This window comes from Antechinus flavipes, chromosome 1 (assembly GCF_016432865.1).
Source record: "Antechinus flavipes isolate AdamAnt ecotype Samford, QLD, Australia chromosome 1, AdamAnt_v2, whole genome shotgun sequence".
Taxonomy (NCBI): Eukaryota; Metazoa; Chordata; class Mammalia; order Dasyuromorphia; family Dasyuridae; genus Antechinus; species Antechinus flavipes.
The window spans coordinates 119,810,267-119,830,087 of NC_067398.1; the positions used below are offsets into that span (position 1 = coordinate 119,810,267).

The following is a 19,821-nucleotide window of genomic DNA, read 5'->3' on the forward strand; positions in this document are numbered from 1 at the left end:
CAGTCTGTATGAGTTTCAAGAAGTAGTTTCTTTTTCTTTTATTCTCTCTTTTCTTTTCTTTTCCTTCCTTCATTTATTTCATCTACTCATTCATTCATTGATTCAACAAACATTTATTAAGCATCTAATATCTGCAATTAATTGTCCTAACTGTGGGAACATAACAAAATGAAAAACTATTCTTGCCTTATCAGGCAAGATGATTCTGTCTTCAAGCAAAAGCTGGAAAATTTCTGGTTAGGTTATGTAGTTGAGGTTCCTATTACAAATACAGATTATACTAGATCATCTCTAAGGTCACTTCCAATTGTGAAAGCCTGTAAATTCCTTCCAAAAAAAGCAAATCATGTCCAGTTCCATCTTAGTGACATCCAAGAGATAATGAGGATTGACATTTATTTATAAAATATTTTACTGTTTCCAAAACCCTTCATATATATTATCCTACTGGATCAGCCCAACAACCTTGTAAGACATTTTTGAAAGTACTATTATCCCCATTTTATAGATGAGGAAACTGACACACATAACAGTTAAGGGTTGGTATGGTCCAAAAGTTTGTGATTCCTAAAACATGGGATTCAAACCTTAGCTCTTGTGGTCTCAAATTATGTTAGGGGGAAGGGAGAATTCTAGTCATATTAACCCAACCAAATAATTTGAAAAGAAGAAAAGAGATTATATCTGTCCTGTCCTATATCCACCCTCCCTTTTTACTTCCTTTGCTCTTTTTTGCTTTACTGCTTACTTCTAATTGCCTGCCAACAAGTTATCTATTTGACTTTTATCCAGATGACCAGGGCAGAACCTGTCACTCTACTAGCTTATGATATTCCACATAATATGCTAAATAATGGTAACATAAAAAAAAATTTCAAAAGCAGTCCCTGACTTCAAGGAAGTTATGTTCTAATTGAGGAGTCAGTGCAACCATAAATAGATACAAGTGCAATACATACTAAATAGATAGAAAGTCACTTTAAAAAGAAAGGTTTTAGAAGCAAAAGGGACCTTCTGTGTTCTGCCTTCTGCAAAAAGGTTAACTTGAATTGAGAGTTGAGGGAATGCAGGGATTGTAAGAAAAGAAGGTAAGAAAAGAGAGTGTTCTTGGAATGGGGGCAACTGGTAAAAAAAAACAGATGGGAAATGGAGTGCCATGTATAAGAAACAACCATAGAGTGTAGAGAGGGGAAGTAACAGATAGCAAGGATTGTAAAGATACAAGGATTGTAAAAGCCAGACAGAATTTGAAAGTCCCACAGTGAAATCATGCCATGTTCCATCTTTTTAGACTTCTAGTTAGGTTCCAAGCAGGTTTGGTAAGACCCTTTTTTCTGAAATAGGATGGGGCCAGACAGAATATCACATACCACCATTCATACTTTTTGTATTCTTAGTAGGCCTCCAGTCAACAAACCAAGGTATCAGAGCATTGGAAAAACACCTTGCCAGTTGGCATTTTCCCAGTTGTTCAAATTTTGAAACCTGGTCTATTTGCTGCCTGCTAAAAACTTCTTCAATAGAAAGTGACTCATACAGAAGTACTTTTTGTAACAGCTGGAGACACAGTGTTAAAATGCACCAGGGCAGGATGCCTTGGTCTCTCTGACATTTCAAACACTGTCCAGGATGCAAAAAAAAAAACAGAAAAATACAAAAGCAGAACATATGGGGTAGGGAGGAAAGGGAGATGAAAGAAGAGCCACAAAAAAAGGAAAATGTTTTATTTCTGGAAATGAGACTTCAAAATGATGGGACTCCCCCAAATCACCCCAGAGACTGAGTCAGCACAGAACGATAAGCTGATGAGGCTAACTCATTTTACCTTGGAACAAAACCAGGGTTCCCCACAGCTCTGTCAATCTGTTTTTCTCTCCAGACCTCATTATTCTTCTCTTTAGAGTTTTGCAGAACTTACATTCCCGTTGAAATAGATGCATGATTTTCAAGGGGAAGATTATTTCCATGACTTAGTCTGTCTCATGAAGAAAAGGTCAGACTCTTAAACATGAAGAGAAATAAAAACTAGAATTTCAACTAGAATGAGGCAAGCAGGACTTTGTCCAAGGACACCTAAATAGGGGAGTGTAGTGTCTCCTTAGTGTCTTCTGGCACTATATGGCACAATCACCTCTAAGGGATTCCTCCCCCAATGGAATCCATCACCATGCCATATCTCTCTCACAGGATTCAGCTTCTTTTCTAACCTCTGTGGAAGGAAGAATTAAACTGCCCTTTTACCCAAGATGATGGCACCTGTGATCAGATTGTCTTCTGTGCCATGGACTACCCCCAATATTGTGTTTTGTCTCATGTAAAAGTATTACTCATCATAGCTCTAAATAAGAAATCACTGGGATATAAATGTACCAGAGCTTTTCAAACTATTTATTAAAAAACAGACTTTTCCAAGAATTTTTTTACCTTCCTATACTTGCATTTCAGATTTCCCAAACTATTTTTCTTTATTTTTACCCCTAATTGCCTCAATGAGTTCCAATATATGTAAAGTGCTGACCCTGAAGTCAGGAAGGCTCATCTTCCTAAATTCAGATTTGACCTCAGAAACTTAGCTATGTGACCCTGGGCAAGAACCTGTTTGCCTCAGTTTCCTCATCTGTAAAATGACAAACCACTCCAGTACTTTTGCCAAGAAAACCTCAAATGAGGTCATGAAGAGTTGGATATGACTTTAAACAATTCCATTGTCATTGTTTCACCAGTTGAGTAAATTTGAATCCTTTATTCTTTTCTCTTAAGTATTGCATGTCACCTTAAGGAAAGTCTTAATTTAAAAGCAGCATGGTAGCCTGGAGATACACAAGAATTCACAAGGCTACACAAGTGCTGGTAGGTCCTATGCAAGCTGGGCTGTCCAGAGGAGGATAATATCATACAAAAGACCTAGCCTAGAAAAGTTCCAAAAGAGTCCTCCTCAAAGTGATGCTTTGGCCACAATTCACAGAGATCACCTTCAGCTTAGAAGTGATTCTCTTCCCTATTTCAGCCAAAGGAGCACTCAGAATAAAATACCATTAAGATATTTTAAGCAACTCCTGAGTTCTTCAATTCAATTTTGCGAGCTTCATCTGAAATCTAACTTAGGGAAATGTATATATTGTGAATGGAGCTTGTTTCTCATCCTTATCCTGTTCCTAGGGTTGTAGAAAGAAAAAAAAAATGTGCTGTCATTGCTCCCAAATCTTTTACTTTCTGTTAAAGGCAGGAAAAAAGACCTTTTTTTTTAGAGAGAAACATTGCAGAGTAGAAATGAAGTCAGACTGAGTCAAGTCCTAGGGGTGCCGCTTACTAACTTCATGAACTCAGGTGAGCTTGTCCTCTCAAACACCTCAACTTCCTCATCTAGAAAGTGAAGATGTTGGATTGAATAATTTTTCAGGTCCCTTCTAATTCTAACAATTCAGTGACATAATTTCAGCCAAGATTTATTCTTACAGATAATTAATAAGGTGTTCAAATGAGATCTGTAGAGTGAGAGCTGAACCAACTATTTTAGAGACAAAATGATGCCCTAGTGTTTCCTGGACAAGAATGTATTCCTGTATGACTTTGAGAAGAAATCTATCTTTCATTGTCTGCCTTAGTTGTAAAAGCATATTGAAATTCTCTGCTTCTGAAACTGGGAAAATGCACCATTCTGATTTAAAAGAAATAATAATGAAGGTTAACATTTATGCAGTGCTTATTATGTCCCAGGCACTGTGCTAAGTATTTTACAATTATTACCTCTTTTTATCCTCCTAACAATCTTGGGAGATAGGTATTGTTATTATTATACACTTTCTACAGATGATGAAGCTGAAGCAAATGACAGTTAAGCAGAATAACACTGCTAGGAAGTTTCTGAAAATGGATTTGAACTCAGGTCCTCCTGATTCTAGGACCAGCATTCTGTCTACTGTGCCAACTAGCTGTCTAATAATCACTGATATTTATACAATACTTTAATGTTTGCAAAGTTAATAATCACTGGTATTTATATAGTACTTTAATGTTTGCAAAATATTTTATATATGCTGGCTCCTTTGGTCCTCACAGCCACCTGAAAATATAGGTGCTATTATTGTCCCTATTTGATAGCTGAAAAAACTGAGGCAGAAGGAGGTTAGGTAGCTTATTCAGGGTCACACAGTTAATAAGTGTGTTAAGCCAGATTTTCATTTATTTAATTGTATACATCATTTTCATCTAAAGGAAGGAAAAGAAAAGAAAAAAGGGAATTTGACTAGACCTCTAAAGAGTTTTCCAATTCAGGTATATCCTTTAAAAATAATAACAATAACAATAATACATAGTAGCAATAATAATAAAAGCTAACATTTATATAGTAATTTACAAAATACTTTCCATGTATTATCTTCTGCTATAATCATATTAACTTTTAGGCAATTGCTATTCTTAACCCCATTTTGCTGATTATACAGCTGAGTCTCTTCAAGTGGGTTGTCCAGGGTTAAAACGCTACTCAGTGTCTGAGGAAAAATCCTAATCCAGGTCTTTAAGACGCCATTTTTTGCTCCACTATGCCAAGCAGATTCCTCTCTCTGTGATATTCAACCGAATCTGTCAGCCCAACTGTCCTACTAAATATTCTACTGCTCAAGTACTTCCATGTCACATTTCCATGTCCTTTGTACATGCTTAGAAAGCTTTCTCTCTTCCCCCTCTGCTTCTTGAAAGGCTTAGTCTCCTCACAGTTTTGTGTTGTTGTTTGGTTGTGACCAACTCTACATGATCCCACTTCACAAATATACTACAGTGGTTTGCCATTTCTCCAACTCATTTTACAGATGAGAAAACTGAGGCAAACGGGGTTAAGTGACTTCCCAGAGTCACATAGCTACTAAGTATCTGAGATTGGATTTGAACTCAGGAAGATGATTCTTCTTAACCCCAGGTCTGGAATTTTATCCACTGCACCTCTTACACTCTACTAGCAGATTGTGCTATCTCCGATAAGAAACTTTTCCTGGTCCTTATCCCTTTCAGTTACTAGTATTCCAATCCCCTCTCCCACTAAAAATGATTGTTTATTCTTTGTAAGTTTTGTTTTTGGTTGTATATAGTTTGTATTTATTTATCTGTGAATATCTTATTTCCCCTTTGGGGAAAATAATGAAAAAAAAAAGGGAACAAAAGAGGAGGACATAAAACAGAAAGAAGAAAATCTTTTCCTTCCCATCCACACCCACCCAGAGCTGCCCTCCTTATGTCTCAGCTTTTTCATGGATCCCAGTGTTTCTCACTAGAGTCCAGAGAATCGAAGGTTTGGTCCTATAGTTCCCCCTTCTCTTCTCCCTCCTCCTCATTGTCTCAAAGAAAGTCAAATTATTCTCCAGCAGCCAATCTTTGGCAAAGATCTTGAATAATGAAACTCATTTGGTTCATCTCTTCTCACAGTTTACTTTGGACTCTTCTCTCTGGTTCTTCAGAGAGCATCCCCTGTCCCCACCCAAAGAGAATGTACCAGTGGAAATCCCCTGAACTGAAGATCAGAAGCTAAACCAAAATATTGTGCCCTTTTTTTGTTCTTTTTGCTTCTTCACATCTGAAGGAAAGAGATAAAATCAAAATGGTAGTCCATTTAAGTGATAAACAAGAAAATTTAAAGAGACATAACCCAGTTCAACTTCCAATTCATGGGCAAACTCAACAGAGGTAGGTGTAAGTTTAATATTGGGAATGGATTTGGTACTGGTTGACTAAACAGATTGTGGTTTCATGAAGGATTTACCCCCGTGGATAGCTGCATTGATTTTTATCACCTGATTTCTTATTTTTCCTAACCAGATTCTTGAATTAACAATATTAAAAGGAGAGCACAAAGATGATAAAAGGATCATTTAGAGTTTGAATTTTCCTGATCCTTTGGGAAAAAACTCTCAAAGGCAGAGCCAAATACGATGCAGCTTCTGCCTATCCTATCCTTCTCCATCACCATTCCTCCATTCTATACTCTAGAATATTCTGTAAAGTCTAGTCAAGTCTAGAAAAGGGCCAGAAGCAAAAAAGATTTATTCCTCTTCCAGCTAAAAATTACCTTCAATATTGGGATTAATCGTAAGCCTCTCATTGAGAGCAGGCATCCAACAGACCTTCTCATTCCTGCCTTTCTGCTTGTATAAAAATAGGGAAGAAAGAAACAAACTACTTCATGGAACACAAAAACTTTAGGCTGAGGATCACTTTAAAATTCTTAATTTTTTTTAGAGACTCAGATTCCAAATCTATATAATGACAAGTCTAGATGTAGTATGGAAAGATACTGCTCTCCTGAACCCAAAGATTCTTCCTTATCTGACAGATTATAGTATCATATAGTTTAGTCTTGGGAGGACTTCAAATCTTATGGGATCACAGGGGCATGGATTTAGAGAAAGAAGTCCTTAGAGGTTATAAAATGAAGTACTAAACCTCACTCTTTTCTAGATGAGGAAACTGAAGGTCAGAGAGTTAAGTGATTTTCACAAGAAAACAGAGATAGCCAAACAGTAAAATAATTTTTAAAAATTAAATATATAAATATATCTGTATATTTATATATTATATAATATATATCATATATATAAAATTAATAAAACTAAAAAATTAATTTAAATAAAGATTTAAATTAAAATCTTTTTAAAGGAATTAAAATTAAAAGAATTAATTTGACTTTGATGGAAGTCAAATTAAAATCTGACCAGATCCAATGCTCTTTTCAACTAATTTAACCTTCTTGTTTTACAGATAAACAAAGTACTGCCCAGATATGGTAAATAGTTTATCCAAACAAGAATGAAAAATAACAGGCCAAAGGGAGAAAGTGACATACATATAGAAGCTTGGTCTCATATATATATATCAAGAGTGCTGTATAGATCTCTCTGAGGTCCCCCTATTCTGTGATTCACCTGATCAACATTTTGGTTCTTACATCCCTATAACTCCAATCAATTGTCTCCAATCAGATCTCAGTTGGATCATAGACCACCCTTCTAGGATCCTAGAACAATATTTTTTTGATGGATGGGGTACAGCAAAAGTGTTAGCTTTCTCACTTTTCTTAGAATCTGTTTCCTACTCTTATATCTGAATATGGAACTCTGAATTGGAAGAAGACATTTTTCTGGATTACCAGGAGATATCTCCAAGAACTTCATGCTGATTTACATCAAATTTGTTATGGCTTCCTTCATCTTGCCTGGAGGTTTCTATTGTTCCAGAAAGTCCTATCTTACACTTGATCTTTCTCCTTTTCATTCATTCTCCTGAAGTAAATTAATTGACCAATAACTATGACTGATCTGACTCCTTTGGATTGGACTTGTTTTCATTACCTCTTGTCCTAAGACAGTACTTAGCCTTAATTCTCCTAAAAGTTTCAAGTCTAGGACTTAGGAGCAGGACACCAAGGTTTAAGTAATAACTCCATTCATATCTCTGGTTTCAATTTCCACATCTGCAAAATGAGAGTTGATGACTTCTAAGGTACCTTCCCACTCTATTTCTGTGACTGAACTTTTGTAAATATATTCCAAAGATCCTAACCTGTTACTATTTCTGTCCTATTTCTAAGGGTCTTTTCTTTTTTTTTAGGGTCTTCTCTTGAATCCAGCTTACTTATACAAAGGAGATGTGCAGATGATTATGGCTCAGGTAACCAGACACACTCAATTCCCAATTATTTTTTGATAATACATCCCCACCATATTTTTTGAAATCCCATTATTATAGCTAGATAGCTTTATTGATGATAGATAAATAGTTGATAACTACATATAAATCTAGAGAGATAAATTATATAAAATATATACATATATGATGAGCAGATATATATGTAGATATATATATTATGATATATACCCTATCTATAATACAGTATAGTATCTAAAATATCTGTATTGCATAGTATCTATCCTGTTTAGATATGTTTTATGTATAAATAGATTGATATAGATTTATATTATCTATACAATATATTATGTACACATATATAAATGTTTAGATAAAGATTTCCATACTCTTTCCATATTTCCATATAGAGTATTTCCATACACATATACATAAAAAGATGACTGTATCTATGATTTTTTTTGATATAGGGAAACCCCTATATGAAGAGCCCCCTTCTATCAATGCAGGTTTTACCTTCTTTCCAATTTTACAATTCTAGATCATTTCCCAGAACACTGGGAGCTTAAATGACTTGACCAGAATCACATGGTCAATACATGTTAGGGGATTCATCCCATATTCTAATTCCAAGATCAGTTTTCTATCCACTAAATCTCATTGTATATTAATATATAGTTATTTAGTGATTTGACCTTAGAGAAATAATATGTCTGTTCAAAATAAGGGAACAATGAATTCTTCTCATGCAAAAGGTTTCTAAAAAGTTATGGTCAAATTAGGTTTTTGCAAATCCAATTCAACAAATATTTTGTAAGTATCAGCTGTGTGTCAGGTACTGTACTAAATGCAGGACAAACTCAAAAGAGCAAAATACAGTTTCTGTCCTCAAGAAATCTGCATTTGACTGACTATACATTGAACCAGCTCTTAGAGAGCACTAAGGAGCTAGTATATTTTAAGAATTCTGTGATAAAAATCTTTTGGAGGGCACATAATCTCCCATTTAGGTAAGAAATCACAACCTCTGGAGAACTGGAAGGACCTCGTTATTTGTTCAATTTTAACAGTAGGTATTTTGTATCTTGAATGGAGCCGGCCTATGTGGCTATTTCTCCTCTGTGAGAAGAAGAACCAGTTAATTTGTAACCATTGTGTTATGCAGCAAGTTTAGAGGTAGGGGAGACCAGAAGAACTTAGGAGCTTCAGCAAAGTCTCACAAACCCCTATTTCCAGTAAAAGTCAGCAGTCCCCTCTACTTACTACAATTCTTCAAGTACTCAGGCTTCCTGTTACTGACACGTCTTCATTTCTCATGTGTTTATATTTCCTCCTGGCTGTGGTTAAGCAAGACAAAATTACTTAGTGCTGGTTTATAAAGCCGCATCCCCAATTTTTCTTTCACTTACACAGGCATTGGTTCTTACTAGCTCTGATTCGTTCTCTCCTCCTCTCTCTCTCTCTCTCTCTCTCTCTCTCTCTCTCTCTCTCTTTCTCTTTTTCTCTCTCTCTGTCTCTCTCTCTGTCTCTGTCTCTCTCTCTGTCTCTGTCTCTCTTTCTCAAAATGACAATTCTCAGTGCAGGTTTTGGTATCATATTCTTTTTACTTCACTCTTCTGGAGAAAGTGGCTTTGGACAGGATGGTGAGTCATTTTAAACTTTTCTTTAGGATTATGGGACTTTGACACTTTGGGGGGGTGTTATTCAGAGTCATGAGAATTTTGGGGACTCATGGAAAGTGATGAGGACCAGGGCATGTGCTTCTGATCAGGACTAAGGATTTAGATGATAATTTGAAAACTAGTTTATTCTGGAAATCAAGAGCATTGGAGAATGGTACTCATATTGATTCCTGCTTTATAATTTAAATCTTAAATATCCAGAAAAAAGTACTAGCATTACTGAAAGCTGGATCTTAAATCTGCTAGATATCATTTCTTTAAAAGGATAAACACCTATAACTTCCACAAGTAATACATTTTGAAAGTTGATTTCAATGCGAAAACTCCGTCCCATTTGCCTCCTGTGAGTTTCCTCCATATGTTTTAAGGAATTCCTGAAGTGTGAATTTGGTGACAAAACTATGGTGCTTGGAAAGTCCCACTAAAGCTTGAAGTTTTTAACATAAGAGATCATAAAAGTTGACACAAGAAGTGATTTTAGCCATGGTAGAATTCAATCCCTTCATTCAATAGTTAATAAAACATTTAGAGAGGTTGAATGGATAGCTCCAGTTTTCCTCCCATCTAGGAGATTCCTCACAATTTGCCATTCTAGACAACAGCCACCACAGAACCAGAATCTAGCTCTTTTGTCTCCCAGACTATTGCTCTTTTCACAGTACCCCATGATTTGATTTTAAATTTTCTGGAAGATAGTCAAAAAAAACTGAACAATTTCCTTGAAGTCAGATTACCAGAGATGTTGAATAGGTTAATTTTCTTTAACAAACCAATATTAGTAAGTCTAAATGAGGGGATGAATCATTGCTGTGATAATCCTACTGTTAGGAAACATAGATACAATGAGATAGCACCAATCCATAAAATTTCTAGCAAACAGTTATAAAAGGCAAGCAACTGTACAGTATTTTGGGAACTTGTTCATATCAATTCCTTCCTGTAAATTAAATTCTTTTACTTTTATAGTTTGAAACATTTCCCAAGAGATGGCATCAAACCCACTAGTTCTGATGACTCAGTTTAGATATTTTACATAATATAACTAGCAAATAGGGAAATCACTGACTTTTTCTCGTCAAACACAAAAGTCATATAGTTGACATTTTCTCACAATTTGACTGTATTATGAATCATTTCACAGAAATACTTATTATTTCATAGTAAATGCAAGCTTGTACTTTGAAAAGAAGATGAATGTTGAACATAGAAAATGTATGTTAACGCACTTTGTGATCTTAAATGATCTTAAATGTGATCAAATTTTTACATGATCTCTTTTAAAACCTGAAATATGACTCAAGGAGAAAATTTGGTTTTTACATGGAATATGTTTTAAGTTCTGAGAAAAAGGAGGAAAATACCATATATGCCTTTAGAGAACAGTCACCTCAACTCTGAAATATTTTAATTTGGGAGCGATTAGATATAAGTCAGCAAATTAATCAATTTTTCAGTAGTATTTACACCCTATTATGTGTCAAGCATTAAGTTAAGTGCTGGAGACACAAAGCACTTATGTTCTACTAGGGAGAGGCAATATATGACCATAGATGAATAAAAATAGAATTTTTGAAAAATGAATACAAAGTAATTGATTAGGAAACAGCTAGATGACTCAGTGAATAGATGACAGAGTATAAAGTCATGAATACCTGAGTTCAAATGCAGCCTCAGACCTTTACTAGGTGTGTGATCCCAAGGTAGTCATTTAATTTCTGTCTTAATTCACTAGAGAAAGAAAGGGTAAACCTCTCCAGTACCTCTGCCAAGAAAACTGCATGAACATTGGTGTGTTATGATCTATGGTGTCACAAGAGTTGAACACAACTGAATGACTGAATAAAAACAATTGGTTAAGAGGCACTAACTACTAGCAGATTCAGGAAAGGTTTCTTGAAAGAAGTGATGCTTGAGCTGAGCCTGGAAAGGAGGCAAGTGTCTGAAATTTGGAGATTATATTTAAATTATCCTCTGAGCCATCAGTAGATTTTTCAGCCTTCTTGGATTTTGAGAATTCCAGGTACTCACCAGACATTATTTGCAAATTAAAAAAAAAAAAAACTCTGGTAAGGTCAGGGATGATGGTCCCCTAGCAGCATCCTTAGACTGTTTCTTCATTTTCACCTACTCACAATTATATAACTATTACAGGTTTACAAAGTTTCTATCTCAAAATTACCCTGCTGGGTAGAGAGTGACAAGTATTATTCCCATTTTACAGATGAGTAAACTAAGGCTCAATGAGGTAGAGAAACATATCCATAGTTATACAGCTAGTATGTGTCAGAACCAAGATATAAGATGATAGGTTAAGAAGTTGTTTCTAAAAAGCAAGCATTTTAATGAAAGAATGATGGACCCTACACATAGTATAGCCAATACAATTAGGCAAACTAAGTTCCACGAAACATCTTTATAATACGAGTGCTAATCACATTATAGACTAATCTCATATTTCTCTTGAGTTAGATACATTTAGGGGAAACTAATTTAACCCATGATGAGGAAGCCTAACAGAGGATAGGTCTTACAAGACTGGGGTTCAAGTTTTATCTTTAGTGGACAATGAAACTATGGCAAATTACTTATCAATGCTCTAGGCAACTGTCTAAGACCATAAAATACAGGCAAGTAGTTGATCAACATTAGTGGGGGTAGGGAGGAGTCTCCATTCCAGAAATTCCCTCATGCCAATGAAATCACAGATCTGAACCCCAATCCTCTACCAAATGTCCCATAGTCTGTCTTACTTTGTACATTAATAAGACATGTTATAATGACTGTGCATGACAGAACCATAAAAGATCCAAAGAGGAGCTGATAGAATGGGAAATGAAAAGGCAGGGACAAAAATTAGGAAAGGAGGAGGAGGAAAATAAGAAGGAGGAGAAGGAGGAGGAGAAGAAAGAGATGGAAAAGAAGAAGGAGGAGGAGGAGACAAAGAAGAGATGATGAAGAAGGAGAAGGAGAAGGAGAAGGAGGAGAAGAAGAAGGAGAAGAAGAAGAAGAAGATGATGATATGAAGATGATAATGAAGAAGAAGATGATGATGATAAAGGAGGAAGAAGAAGAAGAGGAAGAAAAAGGGGGAGGAAGAAATTTTTTCTGTTTGGGAAAGCAAATATGAAGAGGGAGATGATAGATTCTCTAAATTCATGAAGTGAGGTTCAGGTCAATGAAACTTGAACAAGATAAAGGAAGACAAGTAAGGAAAAAGCTACATCACATGTCAGTTATGAAATGCAAAAAGAAACTGCACCCTAAGATGTAGTACGTCCAATAGCAGTGGAATCAAACAGCTGTGACAATCTTAGGAACTAGAAACAGTGACTAATAGAGGTTTGAATATGCTTATTTTTTAAGGCTTACATCAGGGAGAGGAAGAATGCATGTTCTTTGCCCCTCCATTGAAAATTACAGCCCTGAGCTGAATGGTCTATGGATTTGATTCAGTGTGATCATTCTTAATTTCCTAGAAAATGTCTTACCTGGAAATTCTGCCTTTATGGGACCAGCATAGAATTTTAAAGTACAAAAACAACTGAGAAATCACCTGGTCTAACCTATAACCAAATAGGTACCCCCAAATAGGTTAGATTTTCTAACAAACCCAATAAATAGTTACCTAACCAATATTTGAAGACTTCCAAGGATGAACACTCCATCACCTTTTGAGATAGCCATTTCCATTTCTGGATAGCTCTAAACATCAGGAAATTTTTCCTGACATCAAATTTAAATTTGCTTCTTTGCAGCTTTCACTATTGTCCTTGGTTTTATTTGTTGAGGCCAAACAAAATAAGTCTTATTCTTCTCCAAAATAACCACCTTTTAGAAGTTATCATGTCTCCCCAAAGTCTTCTCATTTCTAAGTTAAGTTTCTTAAACTTAATTTTCATGTGATAGAGACTGATTAGATAGAATTTTGCCATTCTAAATTTAGAGTCTTTTTATCATCCCAGTTGCCTCCTGAAATAAATTGGTATATCATAATCTGTCAGTGGGGTTGTGCATCTTAGTTTCAACTAAGATCCTACAGCAAGTGGGTAGGAAAAGTGAGCCATGGAGACTCAAGTCTTGAGCTGTAATAATAAGCATAACAATGCATAATATTAGAGTCAGGAAGATTGGGGTTCAAATAGCACCTCAGAAGCTTACTAATTATATGCCCCTGGACAACTTAACCTTTCAGCCTGTTTCCTCATCTGTCAAATAAGCATCTGTAGCACTTGTCTTATAGGATTGTTAAAAGAACAAATTGAGATAATGTTTGAAAGTTATTGTAATTATTTAGAGCACATAACAGTCAATTGTTATTATTGGAGGCAACTAGGTGGTACAGTGAATAGTACATACTGGGCCTGAGTTCAAATTCAGTCTCAGATACTTAACAGATGTGTGATCTGGAAGTCAATAACCTCTGCTGCCTAAGTTTTTTCATCTATAAAATGGAGATAATAATTACATCTACCTTACAGTGTTATAATGGGGATAAAATGAGATTATAGTTATAAATTGCTAAACACAGTATCTAGTTATTATTTGTTATTATTACATACATGTCTAGTATCATTATCAAAGGCAGGTAGGTGAAACAGTGAATAGAGTGCTGGGCTTAAAGTTAGGGAGACCTGAGTTCAAATTTAGTCTCAGAAACATATTAACTATATGACCCTGAACAATTCACTTAATCTAAATGCTTCAAATTCTTCCATTGTAAAATGGAGACAATAATAGCTTCTACTTCACAAGGTTGTTGTGGGACTAAGATAAAATAATATTTATAAAATGCTGAGCATTGTACCTGGTACAAAGTGGGTTCTTAATAAATATATATTCCATTTCTATGCTTATTGGTTCTTTTCCTCTAATAAAGAAAAAAGAAAATGTAATGAAATCTTAAATTAAAATTATTCATGATATGCATTATCTCTGGCTTAATAATTAATAATTAACCAAGCAAATAGATCAATGAAAAGATCACAGAAAATTTTGATACTGTCAGGAACCCTAGAACTCATTTTATCTGCCACCCACCTTTTACAGATGAGAAAAATGAGGATATAACTGAACTTTATTATCATCTTCTTCAATTATAGCATGAGTCCTTTGAGAGCAGATACTGTCTTTCATTTGTTCTATTTGAATCTGCAGTACAGAGCTTGGCAATAGAAAGTACTTAAGAAATGTTTTTTAATTCATTCAAGTGGCAAAGCTAAATTCAATCTGAATGAATAAACACATTCAATTATTGCACAAAGTCTATTTCTTTCAGCTATTCAACAAATTTTTAAAATTTATTAAATGGCTAAGACATAGCATGTCATGGACAGAAGGCTGAGTGTAACATCAGACAATTTGGGTTTGAATCCTCTCTCAGCCACTTGGAATGTTTGTAACTTTAGGCAAGTCACATGTGTCTCTGGGACTCAATTTCTCATCATCTCATCTCATCATATTGTAGACAATTTGACTTCTAAGTTTGCTTATATCTTTAACTCTATAATCCTATATAAATACCATGTGTGAGATGCTCTGCTAAGAATGGTTGGAAATACAATGATAAAAAAAAAATCCGTTCCCTCTAAGACTTTGCTATTTACTATAAGTAATTGATGGCATATTCATAAATAAATATAATACAAATTAGAAATGTTAAGTAGAAGAGAGCACATCATGTGCATCTTTTAAATTAGGAAATTTTTTCTTGGTATATGTTAGATAATTTTTTAACCTCATTCCTCTTTCCCCAAAGCCACTCCATTTATGATTATTTTTATTTATGAATAGTATTTTATTTTTTAAAAAGCTAACTTTAGCCTTTGGCTCCTCTCTGAAAATATCTTAAATAATAAGTCCATTCCCTGTTAGATATCCCACATTTCAAATTAATGAAATCTCTTGCTTGACTAATAATCTGTGTGTTGCTCTCTAGATGAATTTGGAGATGAGGAACAAGATGACTATGACTTCACTTGCTATAGCCAATTGCAAGTCCATGGCCAGCAGCACACACTGACTTGTTCTTTCAATGACTCATCAGTCAATAGCTCCAATTTGGAGTTCAAACTATGGTGAGAAACTATTGTGTTTTTTTGTTTTTATTTTTTGCAGGGATAGAGACTACAAAGTCTTTTTTAGTACTCTATGTGTCTATTCCTTCTAAAAAAAAAAGGGAGGGGGACTTTTTATATTGATACCAGAATTATCCAACTCTGTCATTTCATGAATGTCCTAAATTCCTTTATAAAGACTGTTATTAGATGCACACATGCATCTATACATATCTGCATGAACATATAGAGATTGTATAGTCATAAACACATTGATCCTTAATTCATCTTCATGCTCTCTCCTTGTAATTCTGTAGCTCCTCTTTCCTCCTTAGATTGATAGTACATCCTAGATTCTAGGAAAGAATGAAAGAGAGAAAGTATAAAAGAAAAGCAGAGGAAGTGAAGGATGGGAGTTCATATTCATTTAGCAGAATTTGCTGGCCCAACTGCCAAGCTGTCATGCAGATCATAATAGCTCCAAATCCCTCTGAAGTTTCTCCATAACCAGCAATTAGAGAAACACTCTTTTGATTTTAACAGAGATTTTCCTCTTAGAGGACATATAGACTAATATGTTTTCCTAGATGAGGAAACCAAGTATAGGAGAGGTGAAGTGATTTGAACAGGATCACAAGCCTAATTGAAGGCAAATAGATCTTTAATAACAAGATTAACAACACCAACATTAATATTTAGATTGTACATTATGGGTCTGCAAAGGATTTTACAAATATTATATCCATGTATCTTCATAATTATGCTGGGAGGTAGATACTATTGTTATCACCTCTGTTTCAGATGAGAAAACTGAGATAGACCTTAAATGACCTACTCAGAAATACAAAGCTAATAAGTATCTGATGCTGAATTTCAATTCAGGCTTCTTGAGTCCAGTTCTATTGCTCTATCTAGTGTACCACAGGCTGCATCTAGTCCATTTTTCTTAGTAAGGCAGCTGCAGAACCATCCTGATAGTGCCAAACCAGCCCTATCTATCCATACTTTATGTTTAGATGGTCCAAATATGAATGAAGCCCAGAATTTCTATATAGTAACCCTATATACTTGGCCATAAAAGGAGGGGGACATTCCTTACCTATTTCTTTCACAATATATCCAAATGCCTTAAGCATCTTTATAAAATCTTTCATTTCCCCAAGGAAGAAATACCAATTTTTCTCTACCTGTCAACTTCTAACTGTAAAATGAGCAACAGACATGAAAAATGGAATAGATTTACATGATTATGAAAGTCCATATTAAGGAACCTTAATCCTAAATCCTGGCTGAAATTACTGAAGGGAAAATTACATCAAAACCTCATCAGAAAAGGAAAAAAATATTTCTATCTGCCCTTTCACCATGTTGCTTTGAACCAACTATGGTTCCTTGCACAGTGCCTTGCTCACTCTTGCTTAATAAATATCTGCTTAATTTAATTAAATTTACACACATCTATAGATAGAATTGGGATCATCATTCTCATGAATGCTAGGAGACAAGCAGCAAAGGGAACAATATAAAAGGCAATTTAGTTTGTGGCATAATGAAAGAACATGCAGCCAGAGATTTGAAGTCCTGTTCTCTCTCTTCCTAATTATATGACCTTAGCAGACGTTTTTACCTTTTTTCAATCTCGATTTCCTTGTCTGAATAAATGATTTATTCTCTTCTCAACAAAATTGTGAAGACAACAAGAGATAGTATAAATGGGAAGTACTATCAGTTCAGTAGGAAGACAACTTGCTTTGTCAGAGTATCTTTTGGCTGTCATTAACAGCTAAGATATAATTTGTTTATATGTGCATGCATGTGTATATACATATATACACGCATTGTTTATATAATATATGTATATGTTTAAACATTATTTATGTGATATATGTATGTGTATGCATACGTGTGTGTGTGTGTGTGTGTGTGATTCTTGTCTGAGCCTTCACTTCATAAAAGTAGATGATCTTAATTTCTAGCTTTGAAACAGATCCAAGACAGTGACCCAAGAGGTTGGATAATTCCAATGTCTTAGAGCTACTCAGCTACAATCTCTCACAGTGCCTACTGGGTCTGTTATTGTTGTTTATCTTTTGTTTTCAAAGAGAACCAATGACATAACTGGGTTTATGATTTCATTAACAAAGGAAATTCATAGTGAGAGGGCTTTCTCTACCAAAGAAAATTAGCATTTTCTCTGCAATTCATAGTCTTAGCTTCCTGGGGGTATTACAGGTTAAATGTGCACATATGATAAACATTCAATCTACCTTTTCTTGCATAGTACTTGGCCATGCTCCCATATATTGTCAAATATTTGGATTCATCTCACAGCATATTTCTGATATTTCTATTTCTATATCTGTTTTATGAGTCCAGTAAAGTAATATATGAAAAAGAATTTATTAAGTACTATGTGCCAAACACTTTGTTAAATGCTAAATATATAGATAGCAAAAGAAGATAATTTGTATTCTCAAGGAAAAGACATTCTAATTAGAGGAGACAAGACAAAGGGAGGCTTAGGCAGCAGGATAAATGTGAAGGCATAGAGTTCATAAGGATACAGCAACAGCAGAACAGATAGCAAAGCCCAGGATTCTTTAGTGGAGAAGAGATTTTCTGTACTACACAGTGGGAAGAGAAGAAACTTGAACCAACTGCCTGACTACCATGGGGAAGTAGAGAATTAATGAGCCTGTGTGTCAGAATGGAGAAGTACATTCTGGGTACTCTCTAGAAGAGGTAGGGTTGGAGATGAGGTCAATATCTAGACAGGAGGAGAAAAAGGGAAGGGAGCATTGACAGAAAGCAGCCCAGGAAAAGCTCACGGTAATGTGAGAAACAGGAATGGAAGGATGGCTCCACTTGGTGCTATTTCCAGCTCGGGCTCTCCAGGAGAAATAGATGAATTGTGTCAGGTTATAATGCTACAATGGATTCACAGAATGAGATCTTTCAAGCCATCAGAGTTAGCATCTATACCATCAACTTGGCATTTCATTAGTTGTCAAATATTTTGGTAGAAATAAGATAAATAATAGTAATAGTAGTACTACTAGCAGTAGCAGCAGTAGAAATAATAATAATAAAAGTAATAGTAGTAGATTTCCATAATACTTTAAGGTTTCTAAAATGCTTTACAGTTATCTCATTTTAATCTCTCAAGAACTATGGGAGGTAGGTGCTATTATTATTCCTATTTTGCAGATTCCTTTTTTGAAACAGAGGCAGACAGAAGTTAAATAATTTGCCCAGGGTCACACAGCTGGTGTCTGAGGCTGGATTTGAACTCAAAACTTCCTGACTCCAGGTCCAGCACTCTATCCACTGAGACACCTAGCTACCTATGAGGATGCTAGATTCCAGTAGTTCTGGAAACTGATGTGAAAACCTGACTCTGCTGGCATTAGCTAGCAGGCAATTCTTGAAAAGCTATTGTGGTGGGAAGATCCAGATATCTCTTAGGTGTGTATAGAGTATGTGAAATCAAATTCACTTGAGAAGTAGAGGGGTATGATCATTTAGCTGCTTTCAAATATATCATAAGCTTCAAATTCATTATACTCCAATTAACTTTGGAATCAATTTCTATTATGAAAATGATCTGGCAAATATCTTTGCAGCAGTTTTTAGTTTATTTAATTAAGCCAACATTCAGATGAATTAAAGGGATTTTAAAATTACATTGATCCAGATTCATCTTCCTGGACTAAAAATATTACAGGAATAACTCACCAAAAATCATTGATAGGTTCTTTGAAGACATGCCTTCAAATGAAACATGGGAGGAGAAGAAGGAAGAGTAATTAGTTCTATAGTCACAACACTATAAAATGTGAGATTGTTTCCAAATAGCAAAAGTTTATTCTATAAAAGCTTAAAATCCATGTTTGCAGAAGGCTGAGATGATGAGAGAGAATCATGCATGGGGAATGACTAGGGTTAAGTTGGGCTGTGTTAACTGAACTTTGAGAGAGTTTTTATGGTATCATCATATTAAAGATTCCAGAGATTTCAGGGAATTTCATCTGGATATAAAACATGAAAAGATGAAATAGATGACATCCACACTGGCTGGCTGCCTGGATTCTTGGCCAAGGACAAATTTGTCAAAGTTTCCGACAGCCTGTCCCAATTGCCCCATATATCCTGATGAATATACCCTAGTGCTCCTTTCTTCCACAGAGCATTTATTCCCATTATTTGTGCTGCTAGATGCTTCCATCGCCTCCTTCACAGTAAGGGTGATCATTCCTCTTCAGCAGCCCAGGAAAATCTGAGCTCAAATTCCCCATTCTGTCTCCAGGTACTCCTTCAAGAACAGAAAGAAGACAATTTTGTTTCTTTCAAACTATATTTCCTAGAACTCATGCAGCTAAGCACCATGTCAAAAGTTTACTAGAATTGAATTATTTGGATGGTACATTTAGCAACAGGAGTGGAAATTAAAT

The 19,821-nt window shown here is 35.2% G+C and overlaps 2 protein-coding genes across 2 annotated transcripts in view; one reads left to right on the plus strand and one right to left on the minus strand.

Moving 5' to 3' along the window:
* The first annotated feature begins 9,168 nt into the window (after nt 1-9,168).
* The window catches only part of IL7R (interleukin 7 receptor), a 30,362-nt gene continuing 19,709 nt past the window's right edge, over nt 9,169-19,821 (plus strand). Inside the window, exons 1-2 of the mRNA XM_051989793.1 lie at nt 9,169-9,278; nt 15,253-15,391. Coding sequence (XP_051845753.1) covers nt 9,200-9,278; nt 15,253-15,391 — 218 coding nt within the window. The 5' untranslated portion in view covers nt 9,169-9,199. The remainder of the gene's footprint in view (nt 9,279-15,252; nt 15,392-19,821) is intronic.
* CAPSL (calcyphosine like) overlaps nt 18,880-19,821 on the minus strand; it is a 77,042-nt gene continuing 76,100 nt past the window's right edge. The window contains exon 6 of the mRNA XM_051989839.1: nt 18,880-19,682. Within this exon, the coding sequence (XP_051845799.1) occupies nt 19,653-19,682 (30 nt within the window). The 3' untranslated portion in view covers nt 18,880-19,652. The remainder of the gene's footprint in view (nt 19,683-19,821) is intronic.